The sequence below is a fragment of the Lytechinus variegatus genome, chromosome 6 (assembly GCF_018143015.1).
Source record: "Lytechinus variegatus isolate NC3 chromosome 6, Lvar_3.0, whole genome shotgun sequence".
NCBI classification, from domain to species: Eukaryota; Metazoa; Echinodermata; class Echinoidea; order Temnopleuroida; family Toxopneustidae; genus Lytechinus; species Lytechinus variegatus.
Genome location: NC_054745.1, coordinates 13389244 through 13416641, shown reverse-complemented (window position 1 = coordinate 13416641; position 27398 = coordinate 13389244). Strand labels below are relative to the sequence as shown.

Here is a 27398-nt window from a genome sequence, read left to right as displayed (position 1 = left end):
ATTATTGGCCTGGGGCTGGTGGCTCAACTTGCCCCTATGCTCAACTTACCCCGCCTTCCCCTACTGATCGAAAACGTAGAGGGCGCTCTTTAATATACTTGAAAGAAAGGACAAGTCTGCTCAGAGACAAGCGGAAACGGTATTTTGATCTGGCTGTTGTCTGTGCGGACAACAAAATCACACATCAGGAAGGGAAAAACGAGTTTCTGATTTCGTCTTCGCTGTTTGCGTTTTTCCAAACGGAATCACAGAGCGGAAAGCGTGTTCTGATTTTGTTTTTGATACATGAAAACACAAATCACAGAGCGAAAAGCGTGTTCTGATTTTGTTTTTGATACATGAAAACACAAATATAAAATGAGAAATCAGATAGAGCCCAAAAGCGTTTCTGATTTCAATATTCTGTTTTTGATCAACAAACATGAAATCACAGCACGTTTTTCCTCGCTGTGATTTCGTTTTTGTGTTTTAAAAGATCGAACCACGATGCTGATTTTCGTTTTCGCTCTGCACTGAACGGAAAGGAAAAACAAATTATCCATTAGTACCCTGATTCATTCCCCCTTGTTGTAGCTGTTCTGATGTTCCTTGACCTGCACATGGGCAGCGGAACGGTTTTGAAAGGGGGGGGGGGGGGAATGGCCTGAATCACAGCTGAAACGTCCGAGTTGCAATAAATCAAACCCAATCTGATTTTCAACCAGTCAATGGCATGTACATGTATCATGAATTTGTGATTGATTTTCGTTCAGTTACATTCAAGCATAGCCCTTTTTACAACCAGGTGCCGTTTCATAAAGACTTGATTATATATAGCAACAAACGACACATTTCTATAAAAGATTTACAATTTGCCAACCCAAAAGCAGCTTTTAATTTTTTTTTTTAGTTTCCAGTCGGTGAAAGGAATGCTTTCATCTTGTCAGTAAGCTCAGGAACGTACGCCCGCGGCAGATAGTAGTTGGCGAGATTGAAGAGGTCCAGAAAAATTCGATACTTATCGCTGTAGAAAGAGAGAGAGAGAGAAAAAACAATAATTTTGGTATTCTTTTCTTGCATAGTAAAAGTCTACATTAGCTCCAATAAGGTTTTGAGGAGCTGATTCGATTTTGGTCAGTACTTTGCAAGCATCGAGCTAAGGCAGTGGATATAAGAAATATGATAAGCTGTTTTGAAGGCTTATTATGAAAAATACGAGACATTTGACTTCCTCCTGCTCGTACGCACGGGCGTCCGTCGACATGATATTTTTATGAAAATATGCACCCTTTTTCTTAAAAGTTGATGGAGAGGGGGAAAAATTAATTGTATCAATTCGGGGTATTCAGTAATGAGTACAGAAGAAACTATATTTCACTGATTTTCATGATTCATCCCATTTGATTAACTCATCTATTCGTGTTTTGGGGCTAATCTTTCCCTTACGCATTGCTTTTTGGCAGAAGTTCTATGGAAAATGCACCTTTTTTCACACAAATTTTGAGACACTCTGTATTCATTCCCCCATTGCTCGAGAATGAATGGGCAGTTAACGACTGGGTGAAAGATTTATTGAAGAATGGAATGTATATTTCATGAAATGAAAGCCATTTCCCCATTGGATGTTATTTTCAATACGTGTTTTTTAGATGAAGTTAGTTGTCGAATAGGCTCTCCTGGTATTTGAGGTCTCTATCGGTGACGTCACTCAGGATCGTCATGCCTGAACCATCGGCCAGGCAGGGGTCGCAATGGTAGTATGATTTATGCATAATGCACTCGATATATACAATAATCTTGTCCTCCCGTTCAAATGAATGTGAAACTCGTATAATTTTCATCAGAACATTCAACAGGAGTACTGTAGTACACATTTCTTTGTTATAAGTGAATTAAAGTCCCTCCAGTGAGTTTGATCACCCCTATTGTGAAAATGTATCACCCCTAAGTTGTAACACAGTCAGCTGTTTAGACTCAGGGTCACTCCGTGACCTGTGTGTGCGTTCAAGAGTTGTACATGATTTTCTGTCTCATTTAGGCAGAAATCTTTCATAATGTGAAACTGAAATCTTCGACTTGTGTTTTTATCAGTCTTGCGTCAATTTTCAATTGCGAAACCCCCCCCCCCATATCTAGGCGATAATCAAACAGGGCTGCGTTTGTAAATTCGACGGCAAAAATGGCTGACTGATTGAGCCACACCTCTCAAGCTGATGTATGGGTCTGAAATTCTGACCCCCCAAAAAAAAAAAAAATAAAGAAATAAAATAATAATAATAATCACTGACTGGCATAGCGTGAAATCCAACGTACATGCATCTGTACCATTTGTTCTCATTCGTGGGGGACATATTGGTCGCATTATTGGTTCTCATCGATAAAAACGTCGAAGATAAAGGAACACATTATCCTGCACCCAGGCGAGGTAAATGAGTTCCTGGTAAGAATCCTTTTTAGATCTATTATGATTTTGCGTTGTAGAAGGACAACAGCCCATATAAAACTGAAGCCAGCTCATAATTCGATTCTGCGCATGATCAGAAGAAGGTACAAAAAGTAACATTGTGGTTAACATCTAAAGAGATGAGCACCTACTTTAATGTCTTGATTTTTCATATATTCTTTTGTAATTTTTTTTTCATTAGATCCACAAAATTCACAACACCAGCTGAATAGAGATAAACGGTACAGAGACCCATTTACATTTATTCTAGGGAGCGTTTCATGAAAGGACTTGGACGTTTTATCCGACAAGTCCCAATTATCCGACAGTTACTATAGTAACAGTGCCTCTCAGCAAATCAGAATCAAGGAAAGATGTCAAATCTGAAAACTTTGTCGATGAAAAATGTTTCATGAAAAGCTCCCCTGGTCTATACGATTTCTACATCCTGCTATATAAGGCATGCTTACATAATATTTTGATTGAAATCTGCCTATCATAATGTAAAAATTGAGAGGTCATATGACCAAAATTGCTCATGAGATAATACCAAACTGGTTTATGAACAATATCCACTTTTACTTAAGAGCGCAGGGACGGCGTAATAGTGATTCGCCATACAGAAACTTTTCTTCAACTCCTGAAACGATCGATAAGGGTATTCTGTTCCCCCCCCCCAAAAAAAAGTTCTAAATTGTTTGCTAATTTTGTTGTACTTACTTTTAAACGGGGGAGGGGAGGTAGGAGGAAATTCCGCAATAGCGTTATGGCCTCTCCCCCCCTAAAAAAATAAAAAAATATATATATATATACATGTATAATAAATAAAACTATTAAGGAGTTGAAATGGTTCTATTATCTCCACTACTCACTGCAAATCTTTATGGCCCATGTTGCGGTGCCGAGGTCTAGGTAAGATATACTCTAGCTCTCTGCATATATAGTTAGGCTCTTTCACTTGGAACCAACTGCCTGACCATATAAGGTTTTCAAGATCTGTTCATTCCTTTAAATTCCAACTTAAACACATATAGACAAATCATATCGTTCATTTTAATCATTATACAATACATTTATCATACACTATTCTATTGTCCGTGCCGTTCCTATAGTACATTTGATATCGATTTCTGCTCGTTTCTTGTCTTTCTGTTATTCCCACTTATTATCTAGACATTAAAACGTGTTGTGTTTTGTTTGTTTTGTTTTTATCTTTTTTATCTTGATGTTTATTAGTGATAAAATTATCAAATGATGCAATATGTCTTCTGCTTGTTTTTTTTATTCCAAAATTAAATTTATTAGTACTATGTAATACATTGCTTTATGTTTTAACGATCTTTTATCTTTTTAAATACTTATATATATAATCACAGAGCGCTGAGGTAGACCAGCCTTTAATGTTAATATTTTGCATATTTATATCATGTATCTTGCCATCTGTAACTCGTAACACATTTTCGTTATTTTACCTTGTATTTGTTCCGTTTTTCTGTATCTTATGATGTCCTGTTATGTTTTTCGTACATTGTGTGTCTTTTAATGCTGATCAGGCCACTCTGAATAAATATTCGAGAATAAATAAATAATAATAAATATACATGTATACATTTCTCTCATTTCTCATTTTTATCAATATATATATATATATATATATATATATTTATAAAAATGAGAAATATATGTATAATATATATACATACATACACACACCCACACATACCTATATGTGTGTGTGTGTGTCTCTCTCTCTGTGTATTAGGGGTTATGGGGGGTCAATAAAGTATTGATATGTTTTACCTGGTGGTTGCCTTAAGATAGTGGTAACCTGATGAACCTGCGTGTCCGGGCTTAGCTCCGATCATACGATGTACCATGAGCACATGATTGTCTATAACAAAAAAAAATATGATATTATAATTCCCATTCACTAGCTTACAATCGGGACTGCTGCTCCATCGGAGGGGGGACGCCCATTCAAAATCTGCCTGCATGCATTTACACCATGTGCAATTTCGGAAGCATGTATTCACAAATTCGGTCTGAAACGCTGGACAAGACTGGGCTTTTCGTGTTAAAAACTTATGGCTATAAATAGAGGTGGGGCGACGATACAATTACTGGGGTGGCCCCCTTCCCTATATCTTTTAGATCATGAAAAATAAGATAAGAAAAATGTGGGAATAAAGGGAAGAATTACGAATAAGATATATACGTTAATAAGAATATAAGTTATAAAGAAATGAGTTATCGTCAAGGACATAATTCATGTGTGACTCGCATTGTTACCATTAAATTTAAGAGTGTCAATATAATTTCACATCGTCGATGCGTCGACGATGTGTGTTTGTTTGTGTCTGGGAAGAACACAGTGTCACACGGCATGATCAATGTGTGACTATGTAAAACATATTATTTACACCGTTAAAATGCTCAAATTCAACACTGAATATATTTTCACACTGTGGATACCTCAAGAGTGTGACTTGTTCGCAGTTTGCTCACACGGTGAATTGTTATAACAGTGATTCACACTGTTGAAACGCTGTGAACACAGTGTGAACACTCTGTGACACACACTGTAGGACACTGGGTTGAAATGTAATTTAGTTAGCTTACATCGCCATTTGCTCATATAGGCGTCCACATCAATGAGTTTAGTCAGGAATTGGTATGATTGCTGGAGCCTCGTCTCATTACGGTAGAAGGAGATCATTAGTGCCCCCTGTAGGGCTTTGTGTGAAAGTCTCACTTCCTCTGTAATGAAAACGCGAAAGAAAAGTTCAAATGCGTTTATATCTCTTCTTCTTTTTTCTTCCCCCTTCCATCCGTCCTTTCTTTATTCATTTCTATCTAATTGATGCTTTTTTACTTTATTTCTTTCTCTCTTTCTTTCTTTATTTTTTCTTTATCAATCTGTCTATCTATTCATTTATCTACCCGCCTATCTATCTATCTATGCATCTAGCTATCCATTCATCTATCCATCCATCTATTAATTTATCTATCTATATACCAACTATTTCCTGCCCCCTATTGGATCCTCTCATTCTCTCCATCAACCCTTTCTAAACCTTTTTTTTCTAAATTACGCCAATCAACCATACCCAGTTAGCAAAACTGCAGTGAAATGATAAATAATACAAGTTAAATAATGAAACCAACGATAACAAAACAGGTTTCTTGGCGATAATCGACAGACACCGTTAAAAAAATGTTTCTACCATCTAGCAATATTTTGGAATGAAATGTGGCTCCTCTTCATTGACATTGGAAATAATGATCTCCAAAAGGATTGATGTTAAAGGTAAGTGATACACAATGATATACACGTACTTCTTGCCAGCAATTTCCTATATTCATCCTCGTTGAGAACTTTATGAAAGATATCCTTGGAGGCATCGTAGTCCTTTTTTAATCCTGGCTTGTGATCGTCATCCGCCAACTACCATAAAAGACATACCGGAGGAATTTTAACAATTACTTCGCAAACGCTTTCTACATGTATATACCGCATACAATCTTTCATCAAAAAACCTTTAAAATATAGAAACCTTTGTGGAAAATAGACAAATCAAAACAGCAGTGTCGCCCTGGGGAGCGTTTCATCAATATTTTCATCCGACAAGTTGTCAGATCTGACATCTTTCCATGATTTTGATTGATTGAGAGGCACTGTTCCTATAGTAACTGTCGGATAAAATGGGACTTGTCGGATAAAACGTCTGACAAGTCCTTTCATGAAACGCCCCCCTGGACTCAGGACAAACGACACAATACTGTCCTTGCAGTCTTATGTCCGGTCCGAATGTTTAGATGACATGTGATCCCAGTCCACCAATCTTCGACACTGACCTATAATCTGTCCACTGAGATTTGAAAGATATTTCAGATTATAGATTAGCAAGGGTGCAGAAAGCGTCTGCCAAGTGAATGTTAAAAAGCGTCTGCCAAGTGGATTTTAAAAAGCGTTAATTTATCCATTTCAAAGCCTCAAAATATTTATTTCCTTCATGTACGCTTACTTTTACGTTACTTTGTATATCACTATTCCTGACCCGTTAAGTGACATACATTATTATTTAACTCTTCAAGCTTTTTTGTAGCACTTAGAAAAAACACGTGGAGCGATCTGATATAGCAGCAGTACTGACTTTGAAAAGTATTATAAAATAATCGTTCACAAAAAACACCATTCATGTCATGATACAATACTGAATACTACGTTCATTTACCCTAATTTACGTGTTACCTTGATCATGTAACCTAAGACTTGTCAGTGATACTTCATTACACCTGTGTCCAGAATTCATAAACTATATCCATAAACACTGAAAGATATTGTAGCAATTTAATAATAACCTCTATCTTTGACCTTGGTTTTGTGACCTCTCAGCGATACTTGGTTGCTTTTATGTCTAAGTTTTATGAACTAGACCAATACAAGCAGAGTTATGATGGTAATTCAACAAATACCCCAAAATGGCAAAAAATGATTGACCCTAAATGACCTTTGACTCTTTTTGAACTTATTTACTCTGAAAATTGACATATATCTATATTTTTCCATTTCGTAATATATTTCAGTGCGGACATAATTTTCGTAAATGTTCTTTTACCTCAGCTATTACAGACGACTGGAAACTTATCACAGTATCTGAACATGGAGATCGAGCCTCTTCATGTGCAAAAATCGACTTGCAAATATATCATGAGTGTCCCTAAATATCAGGTTGCATGTTGAAAACAAAGGCCAGCCAATACAGATTAATGGAAACTAATCACAGTTTCTGAACATAAAAGTCATGTATAAAAATTGACATGCAACTTTATAATGAGTCACATGGATTATCGCAAAGGCAAACGCAATTTGTTTGCGGTTGACCCCCGAAATTAGTTATTTTTCCTTGACTATAATAATATTCTCATATTCCTTGAATCTTTTTTAGATACACGAATATAAAATCATCATCAACTCATAACACTATACTATAGAAAAATAAGAATGATTAAATCCCAATTCCAATACATAAAGGAAAATGCAAAAAAAAAATGAATAAAAAAAGAATGTAAGTTTCATAAGAACTTGCACAATCTCTAAAAGGCCATGCTCAAAACAGTTAATCAAAACATTGGCTGTTACTAGGGGTGGGCAAATAAAACCTTTTGGGGTGAAATCCATTTTTAAACTGGTGGATTCTATGGCAATTTTTTGCAGCCGAGCACAAAACCGACACCATTTTGACCTACGATGTATTTTTATATTAGTTCCAACCGATTTTTCAAAATAGCCGCGAAAATCCTTCGAAATCAGTGTTTTAGCAGGGAAATCCTTAATTATCTATACAAATAAGACTTGCAACGTATCCAACTATATGTTTCAAGGTCACTGGGCACAGAAATACTTGAATATTAAGATAGGTTGAGCCATTTAAAATGATTTTTGGTGAAAAACAGCGTTTTGAGGTATTTTTTGTTAAAAATTTGCTCCCAAATGACAGTTTTTGTACATAGAACCTTGAATATATTTTCATCTGTAATTTGTTATATGTCTGAATACATGTTTTAATGCCACTGAGTCCAACAACAGGTAAAACATAAATGTTTTGGTCATTTTTACTGTCATTTTCTGTACTTTTGGTAAAAATGACTGAATATACAATGCTAATATTCATGTAACTACAACCTTGTTTTTTATTGTGATTTGGTAGACAGTTACAAATATCATGTGTATTGTCTGAATTTAAAGAATCTGTATTTTAATGGATTTTTTGTCCAATATTGCCCCCCCCCCCCTCAAAAAGAAATGAATGAATAGTTCCAATGCAGGATTTCAGATGCATACAAGTCATGCAACCAGTGGTGGACCGTGACCCGGAGGAGACAAAGCATTGGGGGGGGGGGCAAAGCATTGTTCACAGACAATGCAGTGCCCCCCATGCTTTGTCTCCTCCGGGTCACGGTCCGCTACTGCATGTAACTATTGCTCTGTGTGTGTAAATTACGTAAAATGTGTACGTCCAACCCCCATCTGTGGGACCTTCATGATTTTTTTATCGCTGATTTTTTGTTCTTTTCACTGTCTGTAATGTTCCCAAAATACAATGACTTGGTCAATTTCAGAAGTGAAGTAAGACTTGAGAAAAAGAGAAATTGCGGTGGGACGTACAAAAAGGTAGATCATTTTATGGAATAATTGAATATATATATATATATACATGTATATACATCTCCACATTATTAATAACAAAATGAAAAGAATAACAGAAGATTTATGAACATATTTTATGTTGTAAAACATAAGGGAATACAAATTCATATTTTTATACACATTTTTAAATTGCTTCAGAAATTAGGGCTTTCATAAAATGTATCTTTTGCCATGCAATCTACATGTAGGCTTACTCATAATTTAATTTTGTATTATTTACACTACATTTGGAGGCAGAGTGCTGATGTCATCAGCGATACTATCGTTTGATATACATGTAGGTGTGATTTTGGTGAGGCTTTCAGGTCTTTCACATATTTCTTCAACATGTACAACTTTAAACTTCATGTGCTGCTTTTACATTTCTTATCTATAGAATAACTAGAGTTATTATTGACCAAAGGTTAACAATGTCATCCAGGAACATATATATATATATATATATATATATATATATATGTGTGTGTGTGTGTGTGTGTGTGTGTGTGTGTGTGTGCCAAGCATTTATACATGTAGATCGGATATCCCCTTGCTTTTTAATTTCATCACTCATAAGTATATTCTTCCTGGAAAGAGTTCCATTAATAACTATGCTAGCCCAGCTTTTAACCCTATCTAGGCCGGGGGGGGGGGCCTCGGAGGCCCCCCCCCCCCCTCAACAAATCGCGCGATATTTTCGCCGTGCAAATTTTTTTTACCGCGCAGCTCACTGACTTTTTACTTTCAAGTCTTACGCAACTTTTGAGACCAATTTTGCGTCACCCGCGTACGTGGTTCCGAAATTACGCAACATTATGTAAGTGCATGTCAGACCAAAAATTGCTCAAAAACGTGATTTTGTGTACAAAGTCAATGCAAATTGTGTTTTCAACCAAAATTCATAAATGTATGATTATTTTTAGTTTTGCTAGTCTAAATGTATTAATTTTATGCTTTTTATGATCACAGAAGAGTCCCCAACAAATTTCATTGAAAAAACAATGAAAAACAAAAGGTCCAAAAAACAAAAAATACATAAGAAATTGCAAAAACAATGTAATACATAAGAAAATGATTTGATATCACAATTTTTTTTCATGTATACTTGCTAAGGACACCACAAATACTTTCTATACCAAAAATTAGTGCATTTGGAGTTTTATTTATGGAGTTACAGGAAAAAGTATGATTTCGCATACTAATTACGCATAAATTAGCTTAATCACTTAATAGCGATTTGCATGACATAAATTAGTATACAATCTTGTAGATTATGTCCCAGGCAACCCGCGTGCCAATTTTCGGCGCGATCGTGCGGTCGACGGCTGAGATCTTAGGGGGGGGGGGCCTGGGAGGCCCCCCCCGGCCATAGGAACTCCCAAAATACCCCGGCCTAGATAGGGTTAAAACGTTAAAAATTGTACCCCAAGCTATAATACACAGATAGCCCTTGTTGATGTTGTCATGATTATTGTATGATTTTCAGAAGTAGTCAGTCTTGGGAATGTAAATCTTAGCAAGTCTATGTCGGACATATATTTAGCATGCATACTTCAAAATACTCGAACATGTATGAAAGATAATGGGGAACCTTCATTCTTCTTCATGTTTTGTCTCCAGGGCCCGTATTTAAAACGATATAAGTTTTTTGCTTAAGTCTTAGCAATTTTTATAGCATTTTGCTTGTCTACGACATCTTTCCTAGCGATATCATATAAACAAAGACATTTGTCTCAAGTCAGTCTCAAATTCTATGACCTTCTAATTACCGTACTGCAGCAGGGGTGACTGCAACAAACTTGCAAAAATGTCACTGAAGCTGTTTTTTCTTAAAAAAAATGATTTTATTGAAACTAATTACAACTATTGCAGTAAGAGAAGAACATTAATCACCCATGTCTGGTAAGATTTTTTTTATTTAGAATATCTATATTTTTGTTAATTACCAAAACATTTCAATCCCAAACCGATTGACTTGCAGTTTTTTGTGCATCAGTCCTATTTATTACTTTTCATGTATTGTTTGTCAAAATCTAGATTGAATAGATTCCTCTCGACATCTTTATTCTAACTTTAATTTAAGTAGACCTAAGGGAAAACTTTTGTAACTTTTTAGACTAGTCTTCGGTCTAATATTAGGCCTAGATCTAGCCTAGGCCCAAGATCTACTGCTAATATCCGTCTGTTTGGAGGAGAATTGAAAATGATTGTTTTGTCTATTTTACTTTTCTGAAGGCTGAAGCAAAACGTAACTTTGTTAGTCTAGTGGCGTGCCATAGTGGAGCAACCGGGACCGAAGCTACATACATGTAGACCTAGACCTGTTTTGGTCTACATTGTAGGCCTAAAGCAACATTCAGGACTTAGCCAGGCTTAGGCTTAGGGCAGGGATACATCTAGCTAGATCTACTAGATCTACATGTAGGTCAAGACTAGATCTGACTTAGAATTAGAGTTAGACCAAAAGCTTCAGTCTCCGACTGCATTTTGGTTGTTCCGCTAAAGTAGTAATACTTGCCAACTACACTTGAAGTAACTTAGATCTAGATCTAGTCCTAGACATCTATCTAGTCTAAAGCTACTTATATCTAAGATAGATCGAGACAGGAATAATCGTCGTTTCTGGGGATTTCCTTAATTTCTGACATTTCACTATGATATGTATTGGTGAGTGGAGCCAACGTAGTTCAGCGGAACAACCAAAATACAGAGACTGAAGCTTTTGGTCTAAGTTAGATATAGTCCTGTTTTAGGTCCATCTGTTTGTTTGGAGGAGTTTTTATTTTGTACATTTTCGGGACTTGTTTAGAATAGGTTTCCAGGACTAAAAAAACAGGCCTTAAACCTAGACCAACCACTCACTCTAGACTGGGGTCTAGATTTATATAAGAATGTAGATTTAAACGGCCTAGCCTGTGCTTTCTTTTTTTCATTCTAGATTCTATTTCTAGCCTAGCCGGTAGACCTAACGTTAGAACTGGCTGATCTAGTCTACTGTTTGATCTAGAATCAGTCTAACGTAGGCCTAACATTAGATCTACACTAAATGACTGAGACTAAGCTTTAGACCCTATCTAGGTCTAGAACTTTATCAATCTAGGTGTACATAAAGTGATAAGTCTAGATCTAGAGAGTTGTACTTTGTTGTAGACTCTATCTCAATGTAGACTCTAGATCTAAAAATCGTAAATGTAGGCTAGTCTAGATCTACTCATCTAACGTTAGGCTTGAAAAAGGAAGTAGGCTAGGGATCTAGCATTGGATTATTTCTAGGAATAAAGGATCTTGATCTACGGTTTTAAAGCTAGGGGCGGTAATTCAAGATCTAGAGGTCTAAGTTAGCCCCCTCCCCCTAAAAAAAACTAGAACAAGAACTAAGCACACAAATACATGTACATAGTTTTCTATGTAGCCAAACAAAAATTAGCATTGACCATTGTCTCAATCTTATTTTGGCGTCTGTAGTTACCATAAAAACACATATATTGATGAATGAGAAAATGTGACTTGCAGATTATTTTACCTCAAAACCTACTTGTATGTGTTCTAAATTTTATAAGCATATAGGCAAACGTCCTAAAATGAAGAAATAGTTCAATCCACATCATGCTGTTTACACATTTTTTTATTGATTTGATATGCTATTGCCATGGCAACACATTTTCCAATATATGTCTTGCAGATCTACACCTAAAAATCAATGTGTGATCCAACTTTTATACTTGGTTGAAGACTAATGAAGGGGATCAAACCACAAGAATTTCTCCTAATGTGTCGTTACAATTGCAACACGATTTCTGATACAGGCTTAAAAAATGTCTAGGACAACTTCAACTCAAGACTAATGTGTGTGCCATTTTAGGAGAATTGACCAGTTGAAAACTGATAAAGTAATTCAAATCACAAAGCTTTCATCTACGTTCTGTTATTTTGTTACCATGGCAATACGATTTTTTAAAAAGGCATACAATATATTTTGCACATCTATTCCTCAAATTCAATGTGTGAGCCAACTTTCATTAGAATTGGTAGAAAACTGATTAAGTATTTTAAACGGCAAAATTTTGGCCATAATATACTGTTACCATGGCAACACAATTTCTGAAAAAACAAAAAAATATATTACACCTCCTTCCCTTATGACCAATGTGTGTTCCAAATTTCATGAAAATCGGATAAACACTGAGGAAGTAGCTCGAAATGCAATTTTGGTGTAAATTCTAAAAATTTGTTGGCCATGATTTGTGGGATTTAAAGCGGGCATATGCATTTTATGTGTTAAAGCAAAAATCGCATCATAACGAATATCAAGGCTGAGAAAAAAAGGAAAGCCAATTTCACTGAAGAAGATAAAATCGCGTTGATAGCCTAAATGAGAGAGAGGGAAGACCCAAGTTTAAAGAGAAATTCCAGTAGTTGCAGTAAACATTGATTTCAGAAAGTCTGTAAAACAAGGCTTAATTGTCAGTATATCATCGAGGATCTAGATCTGGTACAGTTACATAAACTGAACCTTGGGAAATCTTGAAATTTACGCTGAAAAATTTTCAGACTGAAGACCCCCAACACAGATAAGCACACGTGGGACAGTGTTTAATTATTGCTTTGAATGTCGGGCCCGACGCTCTACCCGAATCCTGTGCTTATTTGCTGATTTCTCAGCAATTACACAATTTCTTCCAGAAGCATTTGGCACATACGTTTTATTTATACAGACACTTTGGTGGTCATTTCATTGGATTCTGTACGAACTCAGTCATTTTGATATCGTTACCAAAACTAGCATTCACCTTTAATTCAAGTATCACGTTTCGGGATAAAGAAAAGGCGTGGGCTAAAATTGGCTTGAAACTAAAACAATTAAGACAACTCACAAGATTCTTAAAGTTAGAGTTAGATTCTTAGCCATGTTGTATTTATAAAATACAAACTTTGCAGTTTTACTTAGCTAATTTTCCTATATCTGTCTTAGTCGGGCAAAACCTCTTAGCCAAATTCTAAGAACATAAATCTTAGCCAATTCTTTATGGAATACACGTTTTGGCTAAGAATTTTGTCTCAGACAGAAAATAAGACATATTGCTTAGATTTTTTTTTTACTAGAGCATGCTTATCTCGTTTATGGAATACGGGCCCAGTATCCTTATCACCCATTTTTTATCGATGCCCACCAGTTCCATCTATCATCATTATCATGGGGAATATGACAAGATAACCCGTCATTACGTAAATACGTATAAAAGAGAATGTGAAACATTTATTCCGAACCGGTTATAAAGACTGTGAATTTGTTGATATGAACTAAATTGATGAAATATTTTGATTAAAATCATGCCATAACACAAACTCCCAAGCAAGTACTGAATGTATTGGCTATGAACCTTTTAGGCGTTAGTACTAAATAATATATTCTGCCACCCAGGGTTTCATAAAAGAACTTGTCAGAAGTTTATCAGACAAGTGCTGTTTTATCCTACGGTTACCATTATAACAGTGTTACTCAATTATTCTCAAGGAAAGTTGTAAGACTTGACAACTTGTCGGATAGAAATGTTAATGAAACGTTCCCCAGGATGATATAGGCTCAAAGTATGTATTCTGTATATATTTTAATTTTTTTTCTTGTTTTTTATTGTCACCATGATGATGCTCATAATGTCTTACATATGCTAATATTTGAACTCAGTAACCTTAAAAATATACACAAATAAATAACATAAAGTCGTACATCCCTTTATGCCGTTTGATGTGAAAATAGTGCCAAATCGCTTTTTTTGTGAAATAGCGGGAAATTGTTTTCCGTTATGTTTGACAACGTAAAATATGTACATTAGTCCTCTGCCTGGTATTGTTTTTCTCATTCTGTTATAAGTGATGTGGAGATACTCTGCGAAAGACTGAAAATATACACACGCACAGCACACGCACACACACACACACACACACATATATATATATATATATATATATATATATATAGCAATACTTGCATGACTTGTATGTGTATTGTGCATTGTATATATTCATTTTTATTTTTTATGTTTCATTTTATTTTATATTTTGGGGGGAGTGGGTGGGGTTATATCTGACGAAAATCCACTAATATACACATTCTTTCATTTCAGACAATACAATTGATGTATTGTAACTAACAAATAGCGAGAAAAACAGGGTAATAGACAGATTACAAGCTGTAGTCCCATATTTGCAGTCTGTATTCAGTAATTTTTACCAATCACAGAAAATGTGACAAACCGGTCTAATTTATTTATTGTTGGACTCAGTGGCCGTGAAAAGAAATATTTTGACATATAACAAGCTACAGATGAATAGATAATTGACGTTATATGTACAAGATTTGTCATTTAGAGGCAATTTTTACAAAAAAGACCCAAAAAATGCTGTTTTTCACCCAAAATCGTCATTTTAAATACTCAAATTATTTATTTCATGTACTTTGTACTCAAATTATTTATTTCATGTACTTTGTACTCAAATTATATATTTCATGTACTTTGTGCTAAGTGACCATGAAAAATTAAGAAATATTGCAAGTCTGTTGTTTCATCATGATTTTATTCAAGTTCAAAGACACTGATACACTATATATACATAAAGAAACCGGGTCCATCGTTTAAATTACAACCAAATGGCAGGTCAGTACATGGATTACAAGACAAGTAATACGTATACCAATCTAGAAAATTATTTAGAGTAACATAAATGCAGGAAATAATTAGTTAAAGCTGTCGTTGAAATCACGAAGAAAAAAAAACACTTAATCAATTTTCTAAATTGGAGTTGGATATGTTAATGGAATTAATTGATTATCGCATGTAGACATTTATTGTATAGATATTTAAGGATTTACCTGTTTAAACACTGATTTGGAAGGAATTTGGTGGCCATTCGAAAAATCGCCTGTAACCAATATAAAACTACATCCTACATCAATATTACGATATCACTAACCTCTTCCCTGGCCTTGATATCCTTGAGACGTTCATCTACCTTCTCACCGAATCTCTTCCAAAAATTGAATCCATCTTCCTCCAATCCATGTGTCTGTTCTAGCCAACGCTGTTGTTGATAAAAAAATATGTATGTCCGTGAATAGTCATTTTTTTAATATAAAAACAATCATTCATTACTGGCAGTTGTTAAGCTCGTGTCCCTACATCCTGTCACTGCGTCGGAATAACGCGTTAACGACGTTCCATAGTTTAAGATGAAGTCTATGTCATTTCCAATAAATTTTCCATAGACTTACTTTGGTATGTATGCATTATGAAAATGCAAAAAAAATAATATAGGTTCATATGCTTATTTCCTTCCTTTGGGACTTAAAGGTTACCGTATTTGAATGATATAAAATGTTGCGCATTCAAGATAATTATGTCTCTCTTAGGCCTTAAGAAATCACTTCATGAGTTTAAATCATCTTTACTCCGTCGATACCTCATCTAAGTTTATGAAACCCTCAGGATATGTAACTAAGTTAATACCAAATAGGAGGAAGTCTTTTAATTGGAAAAAGCTATATCTTTTTGTTGAGTCAGCAGCGCCCTCATTTGACAAGACAGGTATATAACCCCCCCCAAAAAAAAAAAAATAATAATAATAAATACATAAAGAGATGAAATAAAAAAGAAAAAATCTTCAAAAGACATCAATCTACTCGAAAATTAAAAAATGATAGTTAAAGCTGCACTTTATTCAAAATCTATGTCATTTTTATCAAATTCGGCAAAGGTTTAGAGGGATGCATTACAAAGGTGTAGTGAAATTTAAAATATTTAGTCCATGTGCTCGTTTTTAAACTATCAGTGTTATCCAAACTGTTGCGAGTTGGCTTTTATTTTCTTCTGTCTGTTGCGCAACATATCGTTCACAGCGAAGACCTCTTTGTGTGAATAGCTTTGCATTTGTTTAGTAATTAAATTTACGTCAAAATTATTTCGACCTTTTTGTTCCTTCTCTTGTTTTCTTTCTTGTATATGTACGTTTATATGAATAAGTCGACTATTTCTTAATTTCTAAGGGGATCCACACTTTACAAGCATTGATTTTTAGCGGACCACCCTCATTTCCATTTATCCTCAATATTATACTGATTTTTTGTTTTGTTTTACGAAGTAATGATGCTCGTCTGTAAATTTGTACTTGATTTGTATTACTTTATATTACTTTGTATTTTGTTTTGAATGAAAATGGAATAAAGAATTTAATTTAATTGAAAATCGCCGTAAATGCGCCGAAAATATGCAAAGGTCTGATAAAACCCTTAGTACTGGTCCCAAAATACATAAGATACATAAGTAAAGCATTGTCACACCCTACACAAACATATTTATGAGAATGAGGGGCCAGCAAAAAAGAGCAGAAAATCTTATTGAGCGTTGATCCAACCTCTATGAGACAGAAATGATAAACATAAAAAAAAGATAAATAAAAAAACATATATCAACACGTGCATTCAGCATAGCGTAGTTATACATTCAAATTAAGAATACAAACTTAAAAGATGTAATTTTAATAACGTTTCATCGAATGGAGGGTTCGGCATATTTAAATAGCGTACGGTAAATCATTCCAAATGATAGGTCCTTGAAAATATATTGAGTTATGATAAACGAATGTACGTACTTGTGGTGATCAAATAGACTGCGGTTGTTGTGTTAATGAATCGACAAATAAAGGTAAATTTTGACATAATGGAAACAGGAATAAGTGATTTGGAACAAAGATAAATATATAATGCGATGTTAAACCTATTCAAAGCAGACAAAGTAAGTATCAATGCAAATATCAATGCGCGTGCCTGCGATTCTGCGGGAATTCTCCATCATTGTCCATGGACAGGCCCACAGCAACAGGTCTGTGATTGGCTGAGCACGGTGTGGGCGACGCCGTAACGCAGCACCGTTGATTACAAACAGGCAACGCCAACGGGGCACAGCCACGTTAAAATATCATTGTCTAAACTATAAATGTCTAAAATGTTGTTGAACCGGCTTGAAACAGCCAAAAATGCACCGAAAACGTGCGAAAATCTGAAAATACCGTGCAAAATGTCTAAATATAAATAGTTCCGTAGTTCTACTCCCAAGAGTTGGCTTGAAACATCCCAAAATGCTCCGAAAACAAACAAAAGTGCAATAATGCCGTTTAAAATGCGAATGGTCTTGCTCCCAAACATTTAAAATCAATGTCACTTTCATCATACTTTGAATATACATGTACATACTTTAGCACCTGCAAATTCCATATATGCAAAAAATTAATATGGGTCCATGTGCCCGACTTTTTTTGGCTACAGAGCTTCAGAGTTCACCCAAATGGACGTTTCTAACATTTGCGCATTCAAAGAAACTTGGCATTTTTAGGCCCTACGAGGTCACAACAATGATTTTAAAGCTTTATTACTTTAATAGTCAAAGTCCGTAAAAATATCATCGAATTTCGCCTTGTAGTTAATAATTGAATCGTTAAAATGGATAATTCTATTCATATTGCTATCTAATTGCTCTTTTCATTCTAACGGCATGCTCAGTTCTTAGAAATTGCGAGAAAATAACAAACAAGTGGAGCGCCTCTGTCAGTCTCACCTGCATCACGCGATTCAATATAGTAGTAGTGCTGACTTTGTAAACTATAATTGTAAAATAATTATTTACGAAAACACCATTCATATATATATATATCCACATTTTATAAAATGAATCTATAAACTTTAAAAGTTATGACAGCAGTCTAATAAATAGCCTCCAAATGGCCAATGTTCAATGACCTTAAATGACCTTTGACTTTGGTCATGTGACCTGAAACTCAAACGAGATGTTCAATGATACTTGATCACTCTATGTTCAAGTTTAATGAACTAGATCCATATATTTTTAGAGTTATGATGGTTATTCAACAAATACCCCCAACATGGCCAAATTCCATTGACCTTTGACCTTGGACATGTGACCTGAATTTGCACAGGATGTTCAGTGTTACTTGATTACTCTTATGTCCAAGTTGTATGAACTAGACCAATAAACTTTCAAGGTTATGATGGTAATTCAACAAATACACCCATCGTGGCAAAAGTTCATTGACCCTATTATTGACTTTTGACCTTGGTCATATGACTAAAAACTCAGGCAAGATATTTGGTAACACTTGATTAGCCTGATGTCCAAGTTGCATGAAGTAGGTCCATACATTTCCAAGTTATGATGACATTTCAAAAACTTAACCTTATGTTCAGATTTTGATGTTGATTTCCCCGACATGGTCTAAGTTCATTGACCCTAGATGACCTATGACCTTGATCATGTGACTCAAAACTCAGGCAGGATGTTAAGAAATACTTGATTAACCTTTAACTAAGTTTCATGAACTAGATTCATATACTTTCTAAGTAATGCTGTCATTTCAAAAACTTAACCTTCGGTTAAGACTTGGTGTTGACGCCGCCGCCAATAACAAACTTGAGAAGGACAAGAAATGCTGCACTTTATTTTCATCCTCACCAAACGTTGCAAAGTTGTAGAAGAATGCTTACCTAAAATGTGCAAATATTAAAATATATGGATTTATGTGCTTGTTTTAATACTATCAGCATTTTTTAGTGCAAATGTGCTTTTCTAAACACCAAAAAACGCACCGAAAGCTTTGTTTGGTCTAAGTTAAACCTGACAGAATACGGGCCATTGTATCTACGTGAGGAAAATTCAAAATCACATTACCATTCATTCAAACTCGGGGTCATATTCATCATACTTTGCAGCACTATGTCAGAGCAATGCATTTTGAAATTGTACAGGTATTAAAGGATGGTCCATGGAATATTTTTAGTTTATTAGGTTCATAAAATAATACATGTACTCATCATGATATGGGCGTCTTTTACACTGTTCGCTGACGTCCCAATGCATAAACATTGTGATTAATGAACTGTAGGTATAAGCTGATTTTTCCTTATTTTCAGCACTCTAAATGTAGATCCGATGTATTATTTTTTAAGCTAATAAACTGGGATTATTCTAGGGACCATTTAAAAATACCCCTACAATTCCAAAATACTTTACTCTGCAGGGCTGCAAAGTGTGAAGACTATGACCCCGAGTTTGAATAACGGGTAGTGGTTTGGAATTTTTCCTCACATAAATGCAATGGCTCGTATTCTGAAGTCAGATATAACTTATACCATGGTCTAATTCTCTGCTGAAATTATGGGAAGCCAAAAGTGTCAAACATTTCATGAAGTTGTATGTTTTTTTTATGTTTACTATGTACTTTCCTGGTGAAGGGAATTAATGAACACAATTATTACTTATAATGCAAAATTTGATGAAATTTCCATGGATTGTACCCCCATCACTTATTCGGAATCAGCAGGAATCGAGCAAAACCCGTGGGAATGAACAATTTTCAAAATTCGAGCCACATTCGGGAGGGAATTTCGAATTGATCTAAATTTATAAAAATGTCGTTCCATGACTTCAATGCCCCTCAGTGCTAACTGACGTTGCAGCAACAGCTAGCCGTGCTTTTATTCGATTCTCCCATGAATGCGATCGGAATGCCTCGAATGCTCTTAGAATGTCGTAAGAATATTTAGAATGCAATCAGAGAGCAGTCAGAATGCCCTTCGAATGTCGTTCGATATTTCTCCACTTCGAATGGACTTCGAAAGTTTTGAAAATGAGCAAAACATTCGGGCTGGTCACAAAAATGGACCCGAATGTCCGGAATGCACTCAGAATGCAATCAGAATGTAATGAATGCGCTTCGAATATCCGGGAATGTACCAAGAATATTCATTCCGACGGCATTCCGGCTCATTCCGCCTCTAGTGTGACGGAGTTTTATGACTAAGTAATGGAGGTTTAAACTCATTGTAGAGATCTCGTGAGCCGTATTAATGTCAAATTCTTTTGAACGCGCAGTCTTCCAACGATCCTTTAATTTTCAACAATTAATTTTTTCAATGCATGTATTAAGAATTGGGAGAAGAGGAATAAAGAAGAAAAAGGGAAGGAGAGAAAACGACACGTCCTTCCTCAAACACCCAACCATACCCTCTCCATTCACACAATCGATAACAAACTTGCACACGCACGCAACACACACACTAGCACTTGAAACGATTGAAAAAGGTAGAAACGATGTACCTCTACGATTTGAAAGAATGTTTCCTCATTCACTGCATCGAGAATGTCTTTTTGTTTGTCGGGATTACACTGCGACATGTATTCATCCTTCATGTGCTGAATACGGTCATCCTAAAGAGAGAGAGAGGGAGAGAAACGGGGAGAAGGGAACAGAGGAATAAAGAAAACAATAGTAATATTTTTATTTACCAAGACTGAAATATATATGTGTGTGTGGGTGTGTGTGTGCGAGGGTGTGTGTGTGTGGGTGGGTGTGTGTGTGTGGATGTGGAGCGTTGTGGCCAAGTGGATTATGTGCCTGACAAGAAGGCAGAAGGTCCAATCTTTATAAGTCTTAAAGTACGACTCGGCCGGGGATCGAGCCCACGACCTCCCGTTCATCGGGCGCTCTACCACTGAGCCACCACGCCTGGTATAACTAACGAAATTTAGAAAAAAAAGAAAAGGAAATATTGAAAGAAAGAGTGAGAGGGGGTGGAACGAAAGTATCAACGTCATATGCATGCAAGTGGCGTGAAATATGTGATTTTCTAACAAGATATTTACCACATTATTCAAATTCGTTAGGACCTGAATAATAATATTATTCAAGGGAACTAAATTTCATATATTTGTATATGTATATATGTATCAAAGAGAAATTCCAGTAGTCGCAGTAAACGCTGATTTCATGAGAGAGTCTGTAAAACCAGGCTTAATTGTCAGAATATCAGATCTGGTACAGTTAAATAAACTGAACTTTGTGAAATCTTGAAATCTACGCTGAAAAACGTTCACACTGAAGATCACCAACACAAATAGGCACACGTGGGACAGTGTATTATTATTGCTGGAATAAAGACCCGACGGAAGTGACCGAATCCGCGCTTATTTTGCTTATTTCTGAGCAATTACACAATTTCTCCCAGAATCCGTTGGCACATATTTTTTTATTCATATAAACAGACACTTGGGTGGTCATTATATTAGATTCTGTAAAAAGTCATTTTGAGATCGTTACCAAAACTGGAATTTATCTTTAAGGTGTAACACGAATTGAATTGACTTTGTTTTCGTATACTAGTACCCGGAAGTGGATGTCCGGAAAAGAAACTAGAAATGCAAACATTTCAAGCGTATTAAACAATTTTAAACCATATTCTTAAGGATCTAAATAATAACATGTATGTAAACGTAAAAGTGGAATACATTCAAAATGATAAAACAATGAATTCTGTTTACCGGTTTGATTCCCACTTTGTTCTCGAATACCCGGAATTGGGCACTTTGATAACCAGAGGCGGGTGAGAGGTAATCCCGGAAGTTGAAGAATGAAATGGGGAACATCGTTTCCTGGATGCCAAGATGATCAACAAGGATCTAGGAAAAGATTGATAAGATTTGCTACGGGGTTTGAACACGATGCCAACAATATATATATATGTATTTGTCGAGTACCAAATCTCACGTAAATCATATAAGTTATACTTTATATATAGGCCTCCATACTCAGAAATTGCATCCTGTGTTTGTATCATGTTTTATATCAGAATTCAGTGTCTATATTCAGAGTCACTTTCCAATTTCAATATACATGTTGATACCAATAATAGAGACTCTCAAGCCTTCATAAATCTGCTTGAGTCTCTGTGCTGTGCACAGTTACTAGTAATTCATTTCTGTAGGCATGTGCATGGCCATACTCTTGATCTGTTGATTAGAAGACAATCTGACGATGATATTATCATCCGTAAACCTTGGGCATATTCTTCTGTAATCTCAGATCACATTCCTGTCATGTGTTACCTCAATGTTAGTAAACCTCAACTCCCTGTTCGAAAGGTGTCGTTTCGTAGAATGTCTGCAATTGATAATGAGTCACTAAAAAGGGATATAGCTGAAAGCCCTCTCTGTAGCAGTACTCCTAATGATGTCTCTGAGCTAGCCTCATTGTACAGTACAACTCTCAGTAAAATATTAGACAAGCATGCAACTGTTGTGACGAAAAATGTTGTCTTGCGACCTAACGCACCATGGTTGACTAATCGATGTTAAAAGAAAGAATAGGAAAGCAAAGAAATTGTGGCTTAAATCTAAAACGGATAAAGATTGGAAAAAATTCAAGTCAATCCGTAACACCTATTCATTTTTATTGAGTGAGGCACGGAAGACTTACCTAAAAGATCTGACAGCTGAGCACAAAGACAGCACTAAAACCCTATTGATATTGTAAAGGGCTTGTTGAATATGTCGGACAAACAACCGACAATACCAAGCAATATTGATTAAAAAAAATATTTGTCAACCAATTAGGCGAATTCTTTGTAGACAAAGTTAGGAAAATTCATGCTGATATAGAGTTGAAACTAAACGAAATTGATGATGACAAGCTTGTTCTTGATGTAGTTCCAAGAGAATACAGATTGAAAGTTTATCTTCTTTCAAATCATTGACAGAACATGATATTGAAAAACTGATTTTGAAACTTAGTAAGAAGTCTCGTCCAATGGACCCACTGCCTACAAAGTTGTTATTGCAATGTCTTGATGTATTGACACCTGTTATTACATCTATGGTTAACCTGTCTCTGTCAACAGGACAGTTTCCTGCTCAGTGGAAGGCTGCCTTAGTTAAACCACTGCTAAAGAAGCCAGGTCTAGCTTGAAACAGAATTTAGTAATTTGAGACATGTTAGTAATCTTCAGTACAACTCTAAACTAGCTGAAGGCGCTGCTACCCAACAAATTCTTGGGCACCATGAATCTCGATCACTTCTGCCTGTTAATCAGTCTGCATATCGAAAATTCTGAAACGGTCCTCCTGAGAATTAAAAATGATCTCTTAAGGTCCATGGACAACCAAAAGGTCTCATTGCTGCTTCTACATGATATGAGCAGTGCCTTTGACACAATAGACCACTCATGCTTAGTTGAAACACTGAAAAACCATTTTGCAATCAGTGGCAATGCACTTGAATGGATTAAATCCTATCTTTCAGAGAAAAGGCAGTCAAATGGATAATACTATGTCCGATGTTTTCAAGGTGCATTTCGGTGTACCGCAAGGGTCAAGTCTCGGCCCCTTATTGTTTACTATGTACAAAAGTAGAATTCTTTACGGTATAACGAGATAGTTTCCCAGTATCACTTCCCACTGTCATGCAGACGACACACAACTATACTTATCTTTCTCCCCAAATGCATCGCGAGATGATAAATCATTAAAAGATTGTGTGACATATATTCGAACCGGGATGCTCCAAAATAAGTTAATGTTGAATGAAAGAAAAACCCAATTGTTAGTCATTGGTACCCCACGTAAGGTTTCAAAATTTGGGGGCTATAGCTTAAATGTTGGCGATTCGGTTATAAATCCATCAGATAAAGCCAGAAACCTTGGTGTAGTCTTTGATACACACTTAAGCATGGAATCACAAATCAACAATGTTTGTAAGTCCGCTTATTTTATGATCTATAACTTGAGACGTATCCGCAATTTTTTTTATCAAGACACCATGAAAACTACTGTTCATGTTTGTATCACAAGTAAATTGGATTATTGTAATAGTGTTCCCTATGGATTACCCGATTCTCAAATAAGCATACTGCAGAGAGTGCAAAACACATGCGCACGTTTGATATGTCGTCTTCCCAAACTCTCTCGTGTCACCCCATTATTGAGAGAATTACACTGGCTACCTGTCCGACAAAGAATCACATTTAAGATCCTAATGATAGTTTTTAAAGGTCTTAATGGTCAGGCCCCATGTTACATCTCAGATCTCTTGAAATTGAAATCCCGATCTCATGGCCATCATCTACCATGTCTACGTAGCTCACAAGATACTCACACTACAAGTACCCCCACACAAGACTACATGTAAAGCAACAATAGGAGATAGGTCATTTATGATGTCAGCCCCACGACTATGGAACAATTCCCCTCAACATTAGGAATTCAACAAATTTACATAATTTCAAGTTAAAATTAAAAACCTATCTATTCCAATAGTATGTATAGAACCTAGGAAGATCTTGCAGCGCAAATAGAATATATAGATATAGTTTTTGCGCTATATAAATGCATATTATTATTATTCACTGATCAAATACTATTTTACCTTTAGGATTAGGATAATCCGATCCGTCCTGTTATTTACAGACAGCATCTTGGTTTCATCCAAGGGTCTTTCACGTAAGATACTTCGGATGGAATCCACTTCGAAGATCATTTGCCGGAACCAAAGTTCGTGGGCTGGTAGAAATAGCAGCAATAATTTAGCAAAAGATGTTTCGAGGTAGAAGATCATAAAGTAGAAATATATTGCAAATCCTAAACATGGAGAATTATACATCAAATTAAAGGAGAAAATAAGGAGAACACAGTGGTGTACAACATTTATCCTGGACACCGATGAAACTTAGTTAATTGATAGTTTAAAGTTCTCTCTCTCTCTGAATGCTTCAAACAAGCAGAACTACGTCCGCGTCAGAATTAGCCAGTTGTCAGTAGCGAATCGCAATTGCTCTTTCAATTTTGTAACAGATCGGAAAGACATTGTTACACAGGGGCAGGATGGCTCATAAAATTCACAAAATTTGTTTCGATTTCATAAAATATAATTAAAATTATGTCACCAGCTAAAACAATACATTCATACAAGACAATTATGATCATGATTAACGTGATAATAGGGGTTTCGCAATTGCAAAATGGGAAGATCCTGCATTATTCTGTATTATAAATACGAATCGAATGACAAAAGACAGCTGAGAGGTCATTGTCGAAAGTTGATTGATCGGGACAGCAGATATTCCTATGATCCGGACCGGACAAAAATATAATTATCGTTTGTCCAGAATCCGGATTATGTTTATTCTGCTACAAATTTTGACTCACTGATTTTCGACAAAGGATGTTTTGTCATTGAAGGGATTTGGACAAAGCATTGTCTGCGTTATAGAAAGCGTCTGCGTATACCGATTCCGGAAAGTCGCTATTGATGACAATGACGAGAATGATGATGGTGATCATAGTGGTAATACAAACATATATCAAATCTAAAACACGCAGATGAGTACCAATAACCACCTAACATTTTTCATAACGTGATTTTCATAACAGGTTAGGTATACAGTATTAATGGCGACCATATAAATCAATTAACCATGTTGATTATTACGATCAAAATCGTATAACAACAAGAGAAAGCGTCGATTTCAAGATTTAACCATTCAAGTATTTGATAAATCCAGTAGCAACGGACGTAGATTGCCGCAATACCGGTAATGTATTGACGCTCTCTACGTTCGTAGTCCCGTACCTTGGTGCACTGTGATGAAGAGGTGTTCATCGTGCTCATATTTTCCAAACTTGGGGCATCGAAGTTGTAAGCAAGACAGGAGCTTCTCGATGTTCAGGTAGTTTTCATAGGTCAGCGTAGGCTCCTTTGCTGCATCTTCTGTTCCTCTATAAATGAACGAAATAAAAAATCGATCTCCCTGGAAAGCAGTGGTTATTAATCTCGTCCTTTAATCTGAGGGACGTGGGTTTAAGCAAAATAATCACACACTCACACACACACACACACACACACACACACACACACACACACACACTGTGCTGCATTGAACCCAGGTGAGGTGAATGGGTACCTGGCAGGATCGCTTCCTTGAATGCCTTGAGCAGCTGGAGCTACCGCCTGGGTAATATAGTGGACTACAAAATAGGCAACTCGATATTCGGCGCCTCATGAATGATGTAATTGTTAATATAAAATATCAACATTCACTTAATGGAAATTATTTTAAAATGAATTTGATGTTTAAAAGTATGATCAACTTTGATATTCTGACAGATATTTTTTTAACTTGATCAAATACATCAAATACACGCTGTAAGGGAGACTAAAAAAACTTTGAGTAAACTTGCCAAACAATGAGTTTTGAGGGGGGGGGGGTGTCCAGACCGCTAATGCTATGGAAAGTATCCTGTGCCCAATGCGAGCAGAATATGTGATGTGACATAATTATGTAAAATTCTTCCTTTTGCATCGTGGAGAAATAGTGCAAATCATTTAGTTTAATAGGTTCTAATGAATCATTGATTTTCTAATCTAATTTATCGTGTTGAGAAACATGAGTTGCATGTCCGGTCATGCAGAAAAAACAGATTTTACGACAGACGAAATATATATAAAAAGTAGTGAAATATAATCCAAATCAATGCGGACGTTATCCTTAGAAGATTTATATTGTACTGTTCCTATGTTTTAATTTTTGTGCAAACCTTCATTTATCCAATCTTCATGATCTTTTTTATAGTTGAATAACTCAGTTGCAAAAGGGGGTAGATCCATTTTTATATCAAATTTGATATTATTTGGTCTCAATGTATTGGTTTTTAGACGCCCTATTAGATGATACCAAAGAAAAATTCAAATTTGCTCTTTTTTATATATCTATTATAACTGGTTCAAGGCTTTCATTATCCTTTAGTAGAAAAAAATGCACAAATAACAGTCTTACCCGTTACTGGCTGCCATTTTGAAAAGACGACTCAATGAAATGTCGTGAAGTTTGTTGCTGATAAAGTAGTTCCGTCTAGAAAATATAAATAATTGTTTCATTGATCCAAAAGAAAT

At 35.7% G+C, this 27398-nt stretch overlaps 1 protein-coding gene across 2 annotated transcripts; it reads right to left on the bottom strand.

The window, feature by feature from the left end:
• LOC121416519 (tryptophan 2,3-dioxygenase B-like) lies at positions 1-27353 on the bottom strand. Of its 2 annotated transcripts, XM_041610012.1 has the most exons (10): positions 27283-27353; positions 26079-26224; positions 24876-25009; positions 21998-22135; positions 20777-20887; positions 15585-15692; positions 5759-5867; positions 5042-5179; positions 4223-4313; positions 1-1003 (listed from the first exon to the last, which is right to left on the bottom strand). In XM_041610012.1, the coding sequence occupies exons 1-10, from the start codon at positions 27297-27299 to the stop codon at positions 886-888; spliced, it is 1110 nt and encodes a 369-aa protein (XP_041465946.1). In that variant the 5' UTR covers positions 27300-27353; the 3' UTR covers positions 1-885. The 2 variants fall into 2 exon arrangements, with proteins under 2 accessions (XP_041465946.1, XP_041465947.1); XM_041610013.1 differs by lacking the exon at positions 4223-4313.
• Between the last annotated feature and the right edge of the window lie 45 nt (positions 27354-27398).

Bases quoted from the DNA above. Each gene is read 5' to 3' on its own strand.
- LOC121416519 (XM_041610012.1), bottom strand. The intron at 5,868-15,584 runs GTTAGTGATATC...CTTTTATGGTAG, and splicing joins ATATCAAGGCCAGGGAAGAG to TTGGCGGATGACGATCACAA. The intron at 5,180-5,758 runs GTACGTGTATAT...TTTTCATTACAG, and splicing joins TAGGAAATTGCTGGCAAGAA to AGGAAGTGAGACTTTCACAC.